The 20,279-nt window shown below is 36.9% G+C and overlaps 1 protein-coding gene across 4 annotated transcripts in view; it reads left to right on the forward strand.

The window, feature by feature from the left end:
• LOC121873823 (helicase domino-like) overlaps positions 1-20,279 on the forward strand; it is a 140,488-nt gene that overhangs the window by 54,005 nt on the left and 66,204 nt on the right. For 3 of the 4 annotated variants that reach the window (XM_042377558.1, XM_042377561.1, XM_042377559.1), the window contains exons 5-12: positions 3,470-3,971; positions 5,469-5,684; positions 5,820-5,994; positions 10,526-10,712; positions 11,190-12,266; positions 12,987-13,106; positions 18,921-18,992; positions 19,735-19,905. In XM_042377558.1, the coding sequence (XP_042233492.1) occupies positions 3,470-3,971; positions 5,469-5,684; positions 5,820-5,994; positions 10,526-10,712; positions 11,190-12,266; positions 12,987-13,106; positions 18,921-18,992; positions 19,735-19,905 (2,520 nt within the window). The remainder of the gene's footprint in view (positions 1-3,469; positions 3,972-5,468; positions 5,685-5,819; positions 5,995-10,525; positions 10,713-11,189; positions 12,267-12,986; positions 13,107-18,920; positions 18,993-19,734; positions 19,906-20,279) is intronic. The other variant, XM_042377560.1, reaches the window with a different exon arrangement.

Consider the following 20,279-nt stretch of genomic DNA (forward strand, 5'->3'; position numbering starts at 1 on the left):
GGATGCCCAAATTAGCTAATTGCTCAAGTATAATGTCTGTATTAGCTACATCAAAGGCTGATTTAAGATCTATGAAGGCTGTTTGTGTCTTATCTTTTGGGTGGACAAGATATTCTGCAAAGCATGTCTATGTGCTGCGCCCGGGCATGAACCCGTACAGATTAGGGGCCAGTTTGTCTTTGACTTGAAACATGAGACGGTTGAGAACAACACTTTCACGGACTTTACACATACAGGATGTGAGTGAAATGGGCCTGAAGTTTGGAAAGTTAGCTTTAGGGATTGGTACTATGTTTCCATGAGTCCATGACTTAGATGGAATACCCTGTGTGAGGCTCACTTGATACAGGTCAAGCAGTGGATGGTTAGGGACCTCATTTAACAATCTCAGGGTGTTATAGGTTATGCCATCCTCACCAGGGGAGGATGATTCACCTTTTATTAGTGCTGTTGTTAGTTCGTGGTGCATTATAGGAAACTGGTCGGTAAGGTCTGGTGAGGAACAGGCTATTTCAATATTGAAACCCCTATTAATGTGTGTGGTTTTAAAATATTGCTGTATGTCAGGAGGCAGGGAAGTGATTTGTGACACACTAGACCATTGGTCTAATAGCATGTCAGCATATTCTGCAGGGCTGTGATGAAGTTGGACTGGGGCGGGTGACTTGGTAATGGCTCTAATTTTGTTCCACACTTCTGCTACAGTGGTTGTTCTATTAATCCCCTGTAAGAATTGTTCCCAATTGGTGTTTCTCACCTGACCTTGAGTTCACGAAATGCTCTGTTAGCTTTGAGGAATGCCAGGAGGCTATCACTAGTTTTATTTTGCTTATAAGTGTTGGCAAGCTGTTCTACCTTCTCTCCTTCTTTGGTGAGGATGGGGTCATGTGTCCACAGAGGTGGTTTAATGCTGCCCCCTTCCTCCTCGACTTAACTCAGGCGGTATAATATGTGGTAATGACATTTACAAGATCACAGCAAACTTCATCCACTGACCCAAGTGTATATCCAGCATACCATCTGTGGATGTAGGCCTTGAAGTGTAGTTTAAGATTATCTGGGATGTTAATTCTGAGCTTAGGATGGGGTTCACACTTGACATCAGCAACAGTGTATTTAGTAAGTATTGCATAATGATCACTGACTAGGTGGTCTGAGATGACCTTAGCCTTGACATTACTGTCTGCTAGGTTATACCCAATCACTTAATCAAGTCTGCCTCCATCGGATGTGTCACTTTGTCTGTGTCGTATACAGTGATATTATGATTATTGATGTAATTCACGAACACCCTCCCATTAGAGTTACACTGGACATCACCGAGGACAGTGTGACGAGAGTTAAAGTCACCCATACACAGCATAGCATATGGTAACACGTCCACTCGCAGGTCATTACACCATACATAGATGTTATACAGCGAAAACCGACTGTTTGCTGTCTTTACTGTAAATTGTTGATAGTGAATACTTTCATCATTGTGAGTTTTGATCTATTTACAGACCAGACCATTCTTTACATAAGTGAGCAGGCCACTTAATTCTGTGGTTAACACTCTGGATATTCCATGAAATGAACCTAAGCGTTCGTGTTACTCGTTCCACCTTGAACTGAGTATAGAGAGTCGCGCGTTGGCTTCATAGATCAACCTGACCAATAAGTTAACCGTTTCAAATTCATCACCGCCGGAGTTCTTAATAATGCGCCTCACGGCCCTTATTCCAGTAGGAGTTTTATACACAGGTTCCTTCATAAGTTCCTCCTCCGAAAATATTGGAAGAAGTACAGGGTTATGGACAGTTTTCAGACCTGGGGTTATTAAAGAGACCATGCTGGCAGTCTGGGGCTCATTCTCCCCATTCATGCTTCCATCATTATCGGTCTCGCTCTGGCTACTCACCCTCAAGTTGGCATCATTATGAGAGGAGGCACCAGCTCCTTCAGAAATTCCACTGGCATTTATCACTGCCATTGTTCACTGGTCCACCGACTGATGTTACTAGGGGTACCGTACTTGCCGAAGAAGCAGTATTCCTCAGGAGGTGGTTCCTTCCTCTTCCAAACAGTGATGGTCCTACTAAGTTATGCACCATCCTTATAAAGTCTTCTTGCTCTGTGGACGCCCGGAAGTGACAGAGCGCCACTGGGGGAAATACCCTTGGGGAAGTGGGTGACAAGGTATTCCTTCATTTTTGGGGGGTCGGACAGGTTCATCTCACGTAATGAGATGTAGTGAGCCGACCTTTCCATCAATGAAGCGTTGGATAGCATCCGTCTCCTCTCGGTCTACATAGACGAAACGAGGGGTGCTACCTGGCATGACAACATTCAGCTTATCCTTTCAATATTCCTCATTCAGGGCTCTCAACCACTTAATCTTCATCAAATTGGTTGTGTTTCTCGGGGAAGGCAAGGCACATGTTGTTAGCCCGGGGAGCAATGGGAGGGATGCTGATAATTTACTATTACTGTATTATTATTATTATATTTTTTTTTTTTATTGCCCTTCACTTGAATTTGAAGTTTACCTGAATCTAGGGAAAGGAACAAGGGTGGATGTAAGATGCTATTAATAAGGATGATAATGATCCCATTTATCTTACCTTGATGGTGCATGGCAGGTAAACAGTACGGTAACAGCTAGAATGCTTTTAACCCTTAAGCTCCGGGTTAGGGTGCTGCTGACAGTACTACACCCCCCCCCCCCTCTCCATGCGGGGATAAATCAAGAAAAAAAGAAACTTTTCCAAAAATAATAATAAAAAAAATGTATAAAAAAAAATGGCGGGAAAATAGGCAGACGTTCTGGAGCGTCACCCGGGGCCTTAGGGTTAAAGGGGTTCAGGATGTTAGTTTGATTTTCATCACACTATTTGTCATCAGAGTAAAATTGGAAGGGGAAGAAGACCAAAAAACTAATTTTAGGTTTTATGTTACTAGTTGGGAATAGATCTTGATTTTTTTTTAAGATTTGAATACAGTCAGAAAAAAAATAGATTTTTAGATTATTATAGGTGCTGCAGCAGGGTTTGGACTTGAGCAATTGGCTTGTAAAAGTATTTGAAATTCATTCTTCTCAACTTGAGGATAATTCTCAACCTGGGTCTTTCATCTTTAAATGTGATGATGATACTTTGCTGGCTGTGGATTTGAGGTCTTGAGAAGTGCCTCAAGGGACTTAAAAGAAAATGTAAATGATCTGGAACATGAAACTTCAGTATTGTACCTAAACTGTAAGAACCCTATACAGTAGAGTTCCATATATTGAAGGGATAGACATTTGGGAGCAGGAAAGTTAGAAGTAAAAGCTGTATCTTAAACGGTTTGTAACTTTACATAGAATTTAAGTATGAAAGATTTTTTTCACATTCTTATGTATCACTTGCTCTATTTGTTTCCACTCTGCTTAACAACCAATGTAAAATAAATTTATGTCTTATTGATTACATATGTTTCTTACTTTTTTCAGACTGAAAATGAACTTTCTGTTGAAGAGTTGAGAAAAAAGTATGCAGAATTGGCTGCTAGTGCAGAGCCTATGGAAGATGATGATTCTGAAGATGACAGTAGCGAAGACGATGATGATGCCATCGGTGATGAAGAAATGGATGTTGAGGAGCAAGAGGAGGAAGGCAAACAGGAATCTGAGAAGGATGATGAGGGCAGCAATGAAGAGTTGCCTAGTGAGGAGGAGGAGGAGGAGGAAGAGGAGGAGGAAGAGGATCAGAGTCTTGGTTTGGAGACTCTGATGAAAGAAAATCTTGAGAAGGATTCCAAGGTTGACAGTGAGAAAGCAGACAAGGAGCTACAGGATGCCTCCGCTGTTGCTGAAGCGTTACAACCTAAGGGGTTTACACTCTCTTCTACATCTGTGACTACACCTATTCCCATCTTGCTCAAGCATATGTTGAGAGAGTACCAGCATGTAGGCTTGGACTGGCTCACCACCATGTATGAAAAGAAATTGAATGGTAATTTGTTTGGTGTATTTTTATTAGCTTTCTCTGCCAAGGTCAGAGGGGTATTATAGTACTGCTTTGTCATAACTCATACTGGTAGGGTTTTTATTTATATTTTTATTTTTTTCCTAAAGATTACTTATGGTTTTAAATAGATATATTTTTTTTATTCACATGATCTGTATACGTTCCTTTGGAAGTTAATATCAGCAGAGGGTCATTTGATATACATAATTTGCAGTTTCTGCAATAGCAGGCTTAGATTACCGTAGGTACTTATCTGCTGTGTATCCTCCAGATTTAGATAAATATCCATAGAAGACCACATACAGTGTGTATAGCTATTCAGAATTCCTATAATTAGTAGATTTGCCTTTCAAAAGAGAAATTAGTAGGGAATTTGCTAAATGTGCATCATTTTTACCCTTATGTGACCAAACAGTGATTTGTAGTTTGCATTTACCCATTTTTACTTAAGGTGGTTGTAGTGCTACTTCATCTATCCCATTATTGAATATCATATCCACTCACTTAAGCTTCACATATTTAAGTGAAATTTGGTGTGACTTCATGCCGTAAATATCTTGGTGTTTGATAATTATAATTTTTCATCTTTCTTTGGAGAGTTATGGCATAATGGTTATCTCATTTTTGTAGGACTGTACAATACCCTAGTATTTAATTATATTTTTGCTATGATAAAATAGGGAACTGAGTGAAATATAAATCATCCTCAATAGTGAGTCAGCTTAGGACTGTGACTTTTCAAATGGTGTAGGTCTTTGTAAGTATTGTACAGTAATATCATACAGATTGAACCTCTGCTGTAACAACCTGGGGACCTGATCAGCTTATAAGAGTTTACATACAAATTAAAGTAAAAATTCCTGAGAGAACTTCACGACAGTGTTCAATAATGGTTTATCTTCCTTGTGCTCATTAACTATGGCATTTAATGTTTATATAGTAGAAGAAAAGTTGTTTGTTACCTTCTAAATACTCTATTATAGATTGAGAAATTAATATCTCATAATAATATGAGTTTCAAATGGTCACAAAATTGCTATGAGCATCACCATTTTGTTCTTCTAACATCATAAAACCCTGATTTCTTTAATCATATTCATTTATTGAAGTGTGTTACTGTACAGTGTAATGAGTTTTTGTATCTTACAAAATTTTCTGAACACCTATATGTGGACTTCATTTTCTGGTGAAACTTTACACTCTTGCTAGAGCAACATCACCCATGCACCACATTAATGAATGCAGGAGAAAATTTTGGTGTTCAGTTTCATACATTACATTATTTCCTAAAAGTATCCCGACATCAGGAGCTTCCAGTTCAAGTAAATCCAGATTAGGGAAGTTCAACTTGTGTGAAACTTAACAAGGTAATGGCCTTACTATTATGCTTAATTAAATCCTGGCATTAGCAGAAACAGGCTCTTTCTCCAATTAGAAATATCCAGACTTAAGTTTATATATATTTTGTATGGGTTTTGATAGGTATCCTCGCTGATGAGATGGGTTTAGGAAAGACCATTCAGACAATCTCACTTCTGGCACATCTTGCGTGTGAGAAGAGCAACTGGGGACCTCACCTAATTGTGGTGCCAACCTCCGTCATGCTCAACTGGGAGATGGAGTTCAAAAAGTGGTGCCCAGCCTTCAAGATACTCACTTACTATGGCACTCAGAAGGAAAGAAAGATGAAAAGACAGGGTGAGTCTCTCTCTTTTTTTATTGTTAAACAGTACAACTTGTAATTTTCATTACCATATACTAATACAATGAATAGTGGATAGTGAAAAGTATGGCAATATAAACTAATATATAAATATATATAATATTTTCCAGGTTGGACAAAGCCAAATGCATTCCATATTTGTATCACATCGTACAAGCTGGTGATCCAGGACCACCAGAGCTTTAGAAGGAAGAAGTGGAAGTATTTCATCCTTGATGAAGCTCAAAATATCAAAAACTTCAAATCTCAACGTTGGCAGTTACTGCTCAACTTTCAAAGCCAAAGGTACAGTTGGTCGTTCTATCTCAAGAAACTAAAATTTGATAAACTGTGCCTAATTGTTTTTGTATATGCTTAAGGATATTGATTTGACATTTTTAATCATCCATTTGTTGAATGAAACGTTAAACTGATATATGGGCCAATTCAAATTGTTTTTGTGACAAAATCTTAATTCATCAGATAATAACAAAGTTATTAGTGAAGCCTCAATTAATCTCTAAATAAAACACAGTACAGTAAGATCTCGATGATACGTGTAGATACTTTCCTTGGAGTCTGATCATATAGCGGAAACTCGTATAACGTAGGGAATAATACATGGGTTAATAGGGATGCGTTCCCGAGCACCGACAACACTGACGTATTATTTTTTTCTAACTAGGATAGGTACATATGCACAACCATAGAAAGATAATACTGTATATAATTATTGAACTGGTACAAAGGCACTCGTGTTAAACCTCTCCATCTTCTCCATAACACAATCATGAATAGCCTGCACACTTGCACTGGGCACACTACTACCAATCATTTCTGTGATCTTGTCAACATTTTTCATGAGTGTACACACCGTGGATGACGACAATCCAAAGACACGGCAAATATTGCATACCCGTTCACTTCGCTTATGCATATCAATTATCTCTTTCTTTTTCGAGAAAAGAATAGGAATACGTGCACACTTAGAAACTGGAGTGGTGGTTGAACTTGTTGAATGTTTAGGAGGCATGACTGTACCACTACACTAGGATTGGGATGCCTTTAAAACAATGAGCAAATTCCAAAGTATGGCAGGGTAATACTTAGGCAGCACAGCACAGTACAGTACAGTAGACCCTTGCGATTCGCTGTAAGCAGGTGGTGGCTATGGTGGCTAGCTTGCAAGCCTTTTCCCGCAGTACTACGAATCACCCAATGCAGCATCTTGTGTTGGCACTCTCAAAACTTTAGTGTTTCTGTGTGAAATGGTCCCTAAAAGACTGCCTAGTGTCAGTGATAGTGATGCTAGTGGAGTGAAATGTAAAAGGCAGAAGTCAGTGATGACCCTGACAAAGAAAGTTTATTATTAGATAAGTTAACAGCGGGGATGAGTGCTGCCGTGGCTGGTCAGTTATTTGGTATAGGTATACAGTAGTGCACTAAGGTAGTATTAGTTGCTATTCACGATTTTGCCAATTCACTCCTTTTCTTGGAACCTATCCTTCGCGAATGACAAGGGTCTACTGTATAGCGATGACAGTAAATAAATTCGATTCAGTATCGGCTGACAAACTGGGATAGCAGATACAAACACTGCAAGAAGGGAGAGGGCGGATGGGGGGAGGACGGTAGGGAGGTAGGGGAGGGCTGTGCTGTCTGGCTGAGTGGCTCACAAACACGTCTCTGCACATTTACGTCACAAGAGATGTCACAGACCACGTCACTGATTGTTCCGCCTACTCGGCTGGGTCAACTGCCATACTCGCTTCTCGTGTCATCGAACAATATCGTTCATGTAGCGAATATAAAGTGCAAATTCCTTAACCTCGTATCATCTGACTTTCTGCCTCATTTACACACAATGCAGGGTCTCAATTGTTTCTCTTACTATTGACATCACAACATACATATATTGTTTCTCGCTCTTGATTTTTTTTTTTTTTGCATTTTTGTGTCCTTTATTAATATTATTATTTTATCATTATCATTATTAATATTATTACATTATATCAGGCCTATGTTATATATATATATATATATATATATATATATATATATATATATATATATATATATATATATATATATATATATATATATATATATATATATATATATATATATATATATATATATATATATATATATATATATATATATATATATTTTTTTTTTTTTTTTAGGTTTGGGATTGATTGGTTAATCGAGGTTGTACTGTACTTTAGTCTTAATTATTATTAGAAAAATTACAGTGAACAATTACTTGTACCTGTATTACCAATTGTAATTATTAGTAATACAAGTCATGGTAAGTTTATAGTAGTTCACACAACTCTGTTAGAAAGTCAGAACTTTTGTGTATTTTGATTGGTTCTGACCTTGATTTCTGTCGGAAATTGCCTGTTTTTTAGTTATTGCCCCCTTCTACCCCCAACAAAATGGTGAATACAAAATACATAAAAAAAACATAAACTTAACCTTTTTTGGGATGACCTAACCTAACCTCACCTCACCTGACCTAACCTAACTCTCACAGTATTTTTACAAAACCAGACTCTTACCATATGAGGGAATCACTGCTATTTCTTGCTTTATTCCGAATTAGATTCTTTACTGAGGTCGGAAGAACACTATGAGATCTAAAAAATGCTATTGCTTGTTAGTTGTTTTTTTTTCCGCAAAATGCACAATTAACTCCTTATAATTGAAGTGATACCCATCACAGACTTCCATGGTCGGAAATGAATTTGAATTTTGAAGCATGAGAGACCCAAAATCACAATCGAATCTGATTCGGCAAAAAATACCGCAAATTCTAAAAGCAGAAACCACAATATTTTTAATTGGTGGGAAAAAAAAGAACACTTTTGATTGGCCGCGTGATGTGTACGGGAACGCATGCGTATGACGATTTATGAAGGGAACACTCTGAGTGGGAGGTCGGGTAGGCGATAATGGCTGAAGATTAATGGAATTAAATAGAGAAACATTTGGCATGTGCTATCTCTCTTATTATACGTTTCCAACGGTAATGTAATAGATGAAAATTATCTTAAAATTAGACGTTTTTTTCGAATATGATAATAGATTTGGGGTAGAAAAGTTGTGTGAACTACTATAAAAATACCCAAATCATTGTGTTTGTCATCAGAAGATGGCTGAAATTATTAGTCATCTTCTGATGACAACACATGTAAAAAATCAGTTTTGATCCTTATCAGTACAGGTACTCCTCGACTTACGACCACCCGGACATATGACCGCTGCAGTCGTATAAAATATTTTTCAAATTATGTATTTTCGAGTCCCGACATTAGTGATAGCTCTGTGTACTGACAAAATTTTTGTTTGTAATTCCCTTTAAAATGGCTGGCAAGCATAAAAGTGAGAGTTCTCGTGGTGCTGAGAAGAAAAAGAGACACCCATTTTAGATTTTTATGTATTATTTTCGCATTTTTTACTTACAGCTTGGTCGTCGGTCCCTAACCCCGTCGTAAGTCGAGGACTGACTGTAATACCCTGTATTATATTTTTGGCTAATCCACATGTTGATTGTAAAACCTTAAATAGTAACAGGGAAAGGGTAAACACAGTGTAAATTACAAACACTGTTTTATTACAATGGACACATTATTGGAAGATGAAGGAATAATGCATGAAGAACAGAACGGCACTTCCCTCACTTGGTGTTATAAGCCTCTTACTAACACGCATCACCCACCCTCGGTCCCAGCTGCTTCCTCCTCCCTCTATTTCCCCCCTATTGTTTGCGATAAGACTTGTCACTCGGACAGGAACATACTCGTCACGTGCCCACCCTCCTTACCCTCCCTCCTCTCTGTTTTGTTTATTTTTCTCTCAATGGCCCTTACTCCCTCTTTTCTGCCAGTTGAAAAAAAAAGTTAAAGCGTTATTACATATCATTCCTATGACATTTTTGTAGAAACGTGGACTCCCATTAGCTAAGAAACTGGAAAATCATGAGTCGCTATGAGCTAGATAGGCTATGATTGGGGGCACAGATCACGTGCTGTAGAGGCACTTTTACCTACCTTCACTAATATGACTCTCAGCCTTACAAATGTTGCACTACTGGGACAGTTTGTTTGATAGAAGAAAGGTTGGGGAGTACAGAGAATACTATAACTCAATTTTTTTGAGGGGGGGGGGGATTGGTGCTTGGCACCATGTCACGATCGGCACTTCATATACGTACTGTATATCATTTTACCTTATTCCTCATAGGAGTTGGTAACTTGTGGAAATTCATTTTCAGAGTTGGTAACACTGTTCATAGGGTCAGCTGTTGTGGTGGTCACGGCCATGACACGTTGGTGTGAATCTGAGGTGTTGTTAAAAAATATGTCAAGGTTTATACCTTGTACAGTATTTCTCAAAAGCTTGGGTCAAATTATACAAGAGATATATGGAAAACTGAGGCTTTTTCACCAATAAAAGAATTAGGGTCTAACTCTATATCAGATCAGTTTATATGGTACATATTTTAACTTTAAACATTGAAGTCCCCCTATTTTTCCACTAACCACAGCCCTTTTCTTCTCCAGCTGTTTCCTATCCTCTTTGAGCCTTTTACCTAAATTAGCAAAATGTTGGGGAGTTGAGCACCACCCTCCAGTTGTAAACAAATGTCCTTGTGGTTATTGTAAAGTACAACCTACATGTACTTCAAGAGCATAATTTTATTTAATTAGGTTTGAAAGTCTTTTATGTTTGTATATATCATTCTGCAAGTGCCTATGGCAAGTTTTAATGATTCACTATTTATTTTAACTTTTGAATAATAATCTATAATTATATTTATCCTCTTGGACAGACGCTTACTGCTCACGGGCACTCCACTTCAAAACAACTTAATGGAGCTGTGGTCGTTGATGCACTTCCTGATGCCTAATGTGTTTGCCTCACATCGAGAGTTTCGTGAATGGTTTTCCAATCCAGTAACCGGCATGATCGAGGGGAACAAGGAATATAATGACACCATCATCAAGAGACTACACAAGGTAAAGTACCAACTTAGACTGGGTAGTGTCTTTATCAATATTTTGACCTCGACCTTTGATCCCAACCGTACACCAGCTTTATGGTTTGTCATATATATGCCTGATGTGAGCAAAGTAACACTTTCTTTTCTTATGATATGTTGTGGACCTGTGGTTATATAAATAGTAAAATAGGTAAAGGTGGCTTTGATGGCCCTGTTCACATCAGCATGTCAGTGTGAGCACCTATTATTGCCTAGGGAACCTCACGGGATGCCATTTTGACTTGTTGTGACCTAGTCACTAATGACGTAAACAAAATTCAGTCTTTGTCCATCATGCTATAATAAAGTTGTCTATTGATCACATTATTTTATCAGTGAAATACGTACACACATGAAAAGGTATATTTTTATATTTTTAATTAATGTCACTATGTTTATAAAAAATGCTTGTACCTGTACTTCATAATTATTAAATAACACGTTTTAATTTCAGGTATTAAGACCGTTCATATTAAGAAGACTGAAAACTGAGGTGGAGCAACAAATGCCTAAAAAGTTTGAACATGTAGTAATGTGTAGATTATCAAAGAGGCAACGTTATCTCTATGAGGAATTTATGGCGAGATCAAAAACTAAAGAGACTTTGGCATCAGGTAACTTCTTAAGTGTGATAAATGTGTTAATGCAACTGCGAAAAGTTTGCAATCATCCGAATCTGTTTGAACCTCGTCCTACTGTGTCACCATTTATGATGGATGGCATCTGTTACCGGGTGCCATCTATTCTTTGGGGCCTCACAGATTATAACCCATTTAGACATGTTGATCTCTTCAGCCTCAATTTCCTTTTGGCCGACCTGGAGTTGTGCTTGACAGCCTTTGCCGCTCATCGCATCCGTAAATTCCAGGCCCCTCGCCGTCTCATTGAGGAAATTGATTCTGCTCCAGATCCACCTCCAAAATGCCCTGCAGGAAAGATCAAGCTTCATGTGCGGCCATCTAGTCAAAGTGTGCCTAAAACTGGCATATCACCAGTGAGCACTCCAAGAGCACCAACACCGGCTGGAACTCTACGTGCTCCCTTGCCACAAATGCCAACCTTGGCCTCCACCACAACCAATTTGCATAGTGGAGGAATGCGGTTACAATTGGTTCAACAAGGAGGAACAATAAAAGCCATCCAAGTGCCAGTAAGTGCAGCTGGTGGAGGGGGATTAATTGTGCAACAGACTCCACAGGGGCCACGTCTGGTGATGCCACAACGAGCAAGCCTAGGTACTCCTGGTGGTGCAACAGCATTGGCTGGAACACCTGCAACAGGAACCTCTGCTTTGGGGGGATTACAGCTTCTTCAGACATCAACTGGCCAGCTGTTACTCACCACAGCACCTATACAGAAGCCAACAAATCCTACCTTATCTCAAGGTGTTAGTGGCAGTGCAGCAGCAGCTTTGCTTCAGCGCTTACAAGGCTTGAAAGGTCTGCAGGGATCAATGATTACAACTGGAGCAGGGGGAAGACCAGTGCTCAGACTGCCCCTTCCCACAAGTAATCTCCGACCACAGACACAGGTGAGTAAGCTCCTTCCTGTGTTGTGTGTTATGGAATAAATTTGAATGAATTTTTAATCATTAAGTGTTAGCAGGCTAATGGTTGAGAGCTTGAAACATAGTTTTAAAGTACAGTACTAAAATTGGCAACTGTGTGTGTGTGTGTGTGTGTGTGTGTGTGTGTGTGTTTAATTTTTTGGCACCTTTTGAAATTGCATACCTATGATTTGGTCTTCATGGAATTCTGATGCAGGCAGAATATGATACCTAAATTATAATTAAAAGTTGATCCACATTTAAAGTACAGTATATTAGTCTGCGAGTTGGTCTCTATCTTTAAAATTTGTACCAGTCTATCAACTTAAAATATTTGTGCATTGAATTGACATTTAAAAATGGAAAAAAACAAATATTACAGATTTAATCACATACACACATTATTACCTCAATACCAGAATTACCTCTGTACTGAACAAATTCACTATATACTGAACCCTAAGTTTTCCTTCCCCCGTGTTGTCTTGTGCCCTTTATGTATGGAAAAATTACTCACATCCCTCCCCCAAGTGCCAGTATTTAGACCAAGGAATTGTTATTTTTGCATCAATGTGACACTATTGGCTTTAAGATAGCTTGGGCTTTCATTTAAATGGAAAAAAATGATAAAAACAACTATAAAACGCTGAGTCTTTACTCTGAATGCAAAACTAAAATCCAAAAACTTCTTATCCCATATCCTAGGTCAAAAATTTCCCTGGACCAAAACTGTATGCTATACAGGCAGTCCCCGAGTTACGACCATCCGACTTGCAATCACCCGCACTTACGAACAGGATCCCAATACATTCTTCACAAAAATTTGTAATTAAAATCCCAGTTTTTACATTATTTTCATTATTCTGTATTGTGTAACATCACTTTATTTACATTATTTACATTATTTGTTATGTATGGGATATTATTGTTTTTTTGTATGGACAGGGTTGTGCTTTAACCAACCTAACCTAAACTATGGCATTAACACTGTTCTGACTTATGAACAAATCGACTTACGGTCTGGGTCCAGGAACGTATCCCTGTTGTAAGTCATGGACTGCCTGTACCGTATACCATTAGATGCGGAAAATTACAAGGTTTCCAATGATACAATGTGATTTTTTGCTACAATATTTTTGCAGTAAATTGTGAACAGCTGAAGGGAAAATGAAAAAAAAAATGTCCCCCCCCCCATTTTTTTTCATATACCGTATGTTATTAATATTATGAACAAGTATTGTAATGTGCAGTAAACAATATTTTGAAGAGATTGATGTGTTTTGTTTTCATGTAGCCAGTATGATTTGGTAGTACTGTACTTGGATATCCAAAAATTAAAGTAACCTCCCCCCCTGACTTCATACAAAATTATAAAACTTATGATTATTATATAAACCTCAAGGACTATGTGAGTGTATAGTGGAAATGAAGTGGATCTGTGGTAATTTTGATGTGGATATTTAGTGGATATGATTTGGATTTTAAGTGGATATGTAGTCAAGGTCAAGTAAGTCTCATTCATCATTGGTCTCATTGTAATTGCACATCATCATAACTTTAAGTTTATTTTTAATTGTTAGTTATCTTACATTTTTCCAAAAACAATTCATTATTTACATGCTCAACTAATTATTACTGTTAATTACATAAGTAATATTTTTACAAGATGCAATGCATTGTTGTCCATCCATAATATGTTGAGGGTAACACATGATACAAGCACAGTATTCACATGATGGGTAAACAAAGCTTGCTCGTGTTGACATATATTGACTATATTTTTCATCAGCGTATCGACTCTTCATTTTATATTTATCTATTAAACCTTTAAAATTTAAGTTAATGAAACATACAGAGGCAGAACAACTCTTACAGGTGTTATAACAGAGGGTAGTAATTTGAAGCTTAGCTTAAATTTAACTTGACTGTCAGTGGCAAAGAGGTTAAAGTATACTTACAGCAGAGGTGTGTGTGAGCTGCATGAGTTTAAATGAATTAGACCTAACAAAATAAGTTGCCAGATGTGCTCTTGACAACCACCCACTGACTCTACACATACAATCACCTCGCACACAGAATAAACTCAGTGCTTCTCGTGTTTTGTGTTGTATAATTTTCTATTATATTTTCTTCATTTTTAAATCACTTTAAAGTATTGAAATGAAGTTTTCCACAACTTTTATAGTTTCATTTTATACAAGTGAAAATGGCAACATGCATATTCATCTCAGAAGCCACAGCTGACTGGCCACGTGTGTTATGTGAGTTGTGTACGTACTTTGTTCTCATCGGTTGAAATATGAAAAATGGCAATGCATGCGCGTTGGATTCAATTAGCTTTCTTTGTGTTTTGTTTTTATTTTTATTTATTCAAACCTAGGTCGGACTCGCACTCATTCTCCTATCTCAGATATTATAGAAATTAACATAAACTATTTACCTTTTTAAAACACACTCATGGTAAGCTGTATGACGTTTTTATCTTGTGTTACCAAATTATATTTTATGTAACATAAAAATCCAGTGTTTTGACAATTTATCCAGGCTAAAAATACCCTACTTTTTCAATTTCATATTATACAAACAAAAAACACCTCGATACTGAACTGGCTACTCTCCAATTATTTTGATAGAGGTAATACTGTACACTTATCGTAGGGTGGTCCAAAAATTAAAAGTTGTAATTTTAATTTAGACACATGTAGCCCTAATACCTTTACCCCAAACATGTCTTCAGGCAAAATTTCAGTTCCTTATCGCAATATTCAGGGGTCCCGCAAAACTCCAACTTCCCGTTCATCACAAAAAATTTACAATTATCTTAAAGAAGCTCACGGAAAAGGAAAGGCATCGTTGTCTGTAGATTCTAAGTTTATTTCCGGAAGACAGCCTTTGACATGGAGGGTACATCCTTCCTGTGCTGAGCTACAATCAGGAGGTACTGGGTCTCATCCTTGGCGATGGTCGAGTTGAATTGTGTAATCAAAGCAACCGTTTTGCAGGATCCCTAAACATCATCCAATTTTCTTCAAATTTTATACAAAGCTTCACTAGTGTACATGAAGTGCAACGAGGGCTCCATGTGCTCTCTTGGTTCAGACAACTTTGAAATTTTCACCCTATAATTTGGACCAGTACAGTACAGTCTATGTGTACTGTATGCAGATGCCATCTTTTAACAGTGAAGTTGTGTTCCTGAAAAATTTAATGTTATGCAAAATTATTGCTAAATGAGGGATAACAGTGAAGAACAGAGGGCGAACAACAGGGTCTAATGGTAGGGTGTACAGTACTCCTTACTTTAGACTAGTTCGGTATAAACGGCTTCAAAGTTAAACGATTATTTTATTAAATAAAAAATTCTATATAAACGATGTGGTTCAGAGTTAAATGATTTAGTGAGCACAAGGTGAGCCTTATTCAAACAAATGTTAAATTGCACACATCAAAAATTAAAAAAATTGCTAGGATAAACAATAAAATTATAACATCGTAAAATACAATAGCACATATTTTGTGTACAAAAATAGCTCCTTCCACACTCGAATCATCCTCTGGGTGACATGACACAGTTCAGCCAGGCAGTCACCCAGATGACTCAGAGACGTGTGTGGCTGCTGCCATACTGCACTGTATGTATGCCATGATGTTATATCAGGGGAGGGAGTGCAGTTGGGCTGGCAACTCGGTAGCAGCCCACCACCTCTACACATTTATTCATCTCCCACTTATACACACACCTGCTCTTAATTTTTCTTATTTTATAGTTTTATATTAAACTTTCTTTCTTTCTAAGCCACATTGTAGGTAGTAGGCAGGTATCAAACAGGGAAGTACTACTGCCTTGGAAGTTTAATGTGTTGTCTAATGGTAGACCCTGCTGCCATATGGCATCACAAAAATTTTGACCAAGTCCCAGGTTGCTGATCTGACTTTCTGCATCATTTACACACAATTGCAGGGTCTCAATTGTTTCTCTTACTTTGACAATGCAACATACATACTGTACAGTATATTGTTTCTCACTCTTGATTTTTTTTTGGGGGGTGGGTCCTTTATTGTTACTGTATTAATTTAATTATCATTAGTACAGTAGAAGTCCAAAAATCCGGACTGCTTGGGGATTGGGTCGGTCCAGATTTTCGGATTTTCCGGATTCTCAGGCAGTGCTTTTAAAATTTAAATTTAAGGGGGAATAAAGAAGAGATGAACAGGTACATTTTGATAGTTTATTCGTTAGCAAATATAGCATGCTTCATTTATCAAAACGAGCAGTTTTAAAGAAAAAGCTGTGAATTCTAGAATTTTATTCTTTGCCTTTTTTATATCATAAATTGTAGACTTTCATATGTCGTATGTTTCCATTAGAACAGTACAGTGGGGTATGCTATAACGAATCTAATTGGTTCTAGAACCTTGTTCGTTATAGCATTCCTTCGTTATAGGATTAATCCGTTCCAGGCCCCCAAATACAACCACTTAACACTGAAAAATATAATATAAAATTGTAAAAATTGTAAAAAAGTGCATAAATATGCATCTAAACCCCTGAAATAAAGAATATCATTAATACTTGTAATACAAAAACAATAAATTAGTAAAAAAAAAAAAAAAAAAATTTTTAAATAATGTTCGTTGTAGGAGTTTCGTTCGTTATAGCATTCTCAATTTTATAGGTAAAACCGTTCGTTATAGGAATATTCGTAGTAGGATCCGTTCGTTATAGCATACCCCACTGTATTGCTCACACCACGTTCTAGTTTCTTAATTATTTCAAATTTGTCACTCAATTTCAACGTGTTCTTCTTTCTTTTCACCCAACGAAGTTTATCTACTTTAGGAGCCATTATTATGGGCCTGTACAGTACTCTGTAAATGGAAAGAGTTGGACTCAAAATTACATACGTTGTCACAGTTTGATTGCTCGTTTTAAAGTGGCGACCGCATGGTCACTTGTTGTCACTGTGCAGCTGTGGCACTCACGCATGCGCACATACCGGTACACAAAAGCCAACTAAAAAAAAAAAGTTTGAGTTTTTGAAAGGTCCGGATTTTTGGACTTTTACTGTACAGTATTATTATTATAATTATATTGTTTTTATTATTATTATTATTATATTTTTAGCTAATATTTTTTTTATTAATTACCCCTTGTATTATTAATTATAATTAATATTATTATTAACATTGTTATTATTATTATTATTATTATTATTATTATTATTATTATTATTATTATTATTATTATTGTTATTATTATTATTATATTTTCACCCCCAGGCCCTGATGTGGGTCATTGACCTGTGCCTGGGTGGGCTAATCACCATAAAAAAAAAAACCAATAGAGTATTGTAATGATTTTTCCACAACTTTTATAGTTTCATTACATGTAATAGTGGCATCATGCATAGCCATTTTACAGGCCACCCCTTCCCTAGTTTTTCCTCTTTCCCAATGTGTCATGCTTATTGCTAAATCTAATTAATGTTAAATGAGGGATACCTGTATACAGTATATAGTACCATAACAAGGAGCCAAAAATTGGGATGCCCAGATCTTAAAAATCTTAAAGCCAACTTCATAGTGCCTGAACTCAGAAATAACTTACTTGAGAGCAAATTGTACTGTAGGGTGAATATTACAGTACAAAAAAAAGGAAATGTGGTCAAAGTAGTTTCAAACAGCTAACCAAGGTTTAGTGGGGTGGTATGAATGTTTAAGAGAATAGCAAATGAAAGATTGATAAAAAGTGTATATGGTATGTAGAGGGGAAGGGGAAGGCCAACGGGATGGAAGGACTAGAAGTAAGGTAGACAGAAAGTTGAGGAGCAGCCGAGTTCATGAATGATCTGATTGAATGGTGTGTGAGGATGTGGCTGCAGTTGTAATAAATGGGTGAAGGTGAGTGTAAAGAAAATTGTTTCTGCTCTGGTTTCCAGTTACACCCTGATGTAATGGGAAAAGGCTTGCAAAAATATTAAGAAAAACTTAGCTAGCACTTACCCACTCTCTCATTATTACTAGTACTGCACAGTATTCAAAATTGCAAACAAATTTGTTGGCTCAGTTTAGTCTCACTATGTTTCCAGTTACAAATGTACAGTACTTGATGACTATTGCAGTACAGTATATGCTGGTTATTGCATTATGTTGCTGCAGTAGTACCAGAGGACACAGGTTTATTATTTACTGTATTATTCATTCAGAGGACTGGGCCATAAAGAAATTTGAGAAATTTACAAACAGTATAATGTACTGTAGTTTTTTTATGATTCTTATAAGATTTATTTGTCAAAATTGTATTGATTTATCTATCATATTTTAAGAACCATCAAGTCACTTATTTTAATCAATTACTGTATGGCAAAATCTACTTACAACAAGTAACTGGGCAAACTGTATTTTGAGTAGTGATTTTTTTCCTACTCTTACAAGCCCTTTCGCACTGCTGCTCAGGGTGGCTGTAATCTCAACCAGAAATACAAAATTGTCCTCTTTTTAGTCATTTATCTTGAATAAAACACTTGTGTTATAAGTATATTGTATGTATGCCTTAAAATTTAGGGGAATCTATATAGATATTGCTTTATAATTGATCACTGTATAAAAAAATTATAATTTTTTAATTATTGTTTTCAGGTTTTAGGTGTCAGTAATAACCAGTCGAATCCAGCTACAGTTCGTGTTCCTTCACCTGCTGTCCCTCCCCAAGTGAGTTTTGCCCACAGCCTTGTTTACATGCTTTTCTTTACATTTATTTACTGTACTCCCTTCTGCTGCAGTTGTGGTGGAAATGGATAAGAATGTGTCATGAATGATTCATGCTTGGTATTGCTAGCTAAAGTACAGTAATTTTAGTTTTATATCCCATATATTCAATGAATTTAAGTAGATCATGTCAAACATGGTCTTACTCAGTTGATTGTTATCAATTTTGCTTTGATAAAGAATAGTACAGTACAGTATTATGATATTTTGTTCCTTGGGATTATTGACTCCAGCATATCCAAGTAAATTAAGAGTTATGGTTTTTTACTTACATTTGCTAAGGTACATCACAAGGACCAATCCTTCTATCTGTTAACTTTCCACACACTCGATTAATTTACTGTACTTTATTTAAGTTTTTATATGACAGTGTATTATGGACAATGTATTATGACAAATTCTTGTTTAGTGTTGTTGGAGGAATTCCTAACCAAGGAAAGGTAAATCATGACAAAGTTCTTTTTAAGTTTTCATATATTTTATTTCAGTTTTAGTTTGAAAGTATCTTTAAGTAAGCCCTTTTGGGGATTATTGGATAATTTTCTTATCTTAATAATTTCAGTTACTGTATAGTCTTTGATGCCATCAAATTTAGATACAGTAGTTTATGGTAGTCATGATTATTCATGGAATTGCAGTTATGATCCATAAAAGACACTGACAATACTCTTATTATTTTTGGTAGACAACTCCTGTGGCTAGTCCAGTACGAGCAGGTCCCTCTTCGCCTGCTGCCCGGGTAGCCACCCCTAATACTACTCCCACCAAACCCACTACAAGGATTGATCAAAGGGAGCTTGAACGTCAGGATGAGAAGAAGAAGGAAGAGGAACGAAAAAGAACATTATTCTATTTGGTAAGAACTTTATATTATTTGATATTGTACTTTTTTTTTTAAGTTTAATGCAGGGTGGCCAAAAACTAAAGAAAATACTTTTACACATTTTCTCTTTCATTGTTACTATTGTAATTTTTTTTTATAGCATTATGGTATTCCCCTTCCAGTAAGAAGGCCCGAAATCTGATTCACCTTTATTATGTCACACATGCCATCATTACCCTTCAGCAATATGCTCCCCCCCCCCACCCACCAAAAATCCACTATACTGTACTGTATGCTGCACATTGATGCTCTAATTTCCATTTTCTCAGTATTTCTATACCACCAGAGCAGACCCCTGGTTAGCACTTGATACAGCAAATTAGTCTTTCAATGGTGAATCTGTTGAG

This window comes from Homarus americanus, unplaced genomic scaffold (genome assembly GCF_018991925.1).
Source record: "Homarus americanus isolate GMGI-L3 unplaced genomic scaffold, GMGI_Hamer_2.0 scaffold25827, whole genome shotgun sequence".
Lineage (NCBI taxonomy): Eukaryota > Metazoa > Arthropoda > Malacostraca > Decapoda > Nephropidae > Homarus > Homarus americanus.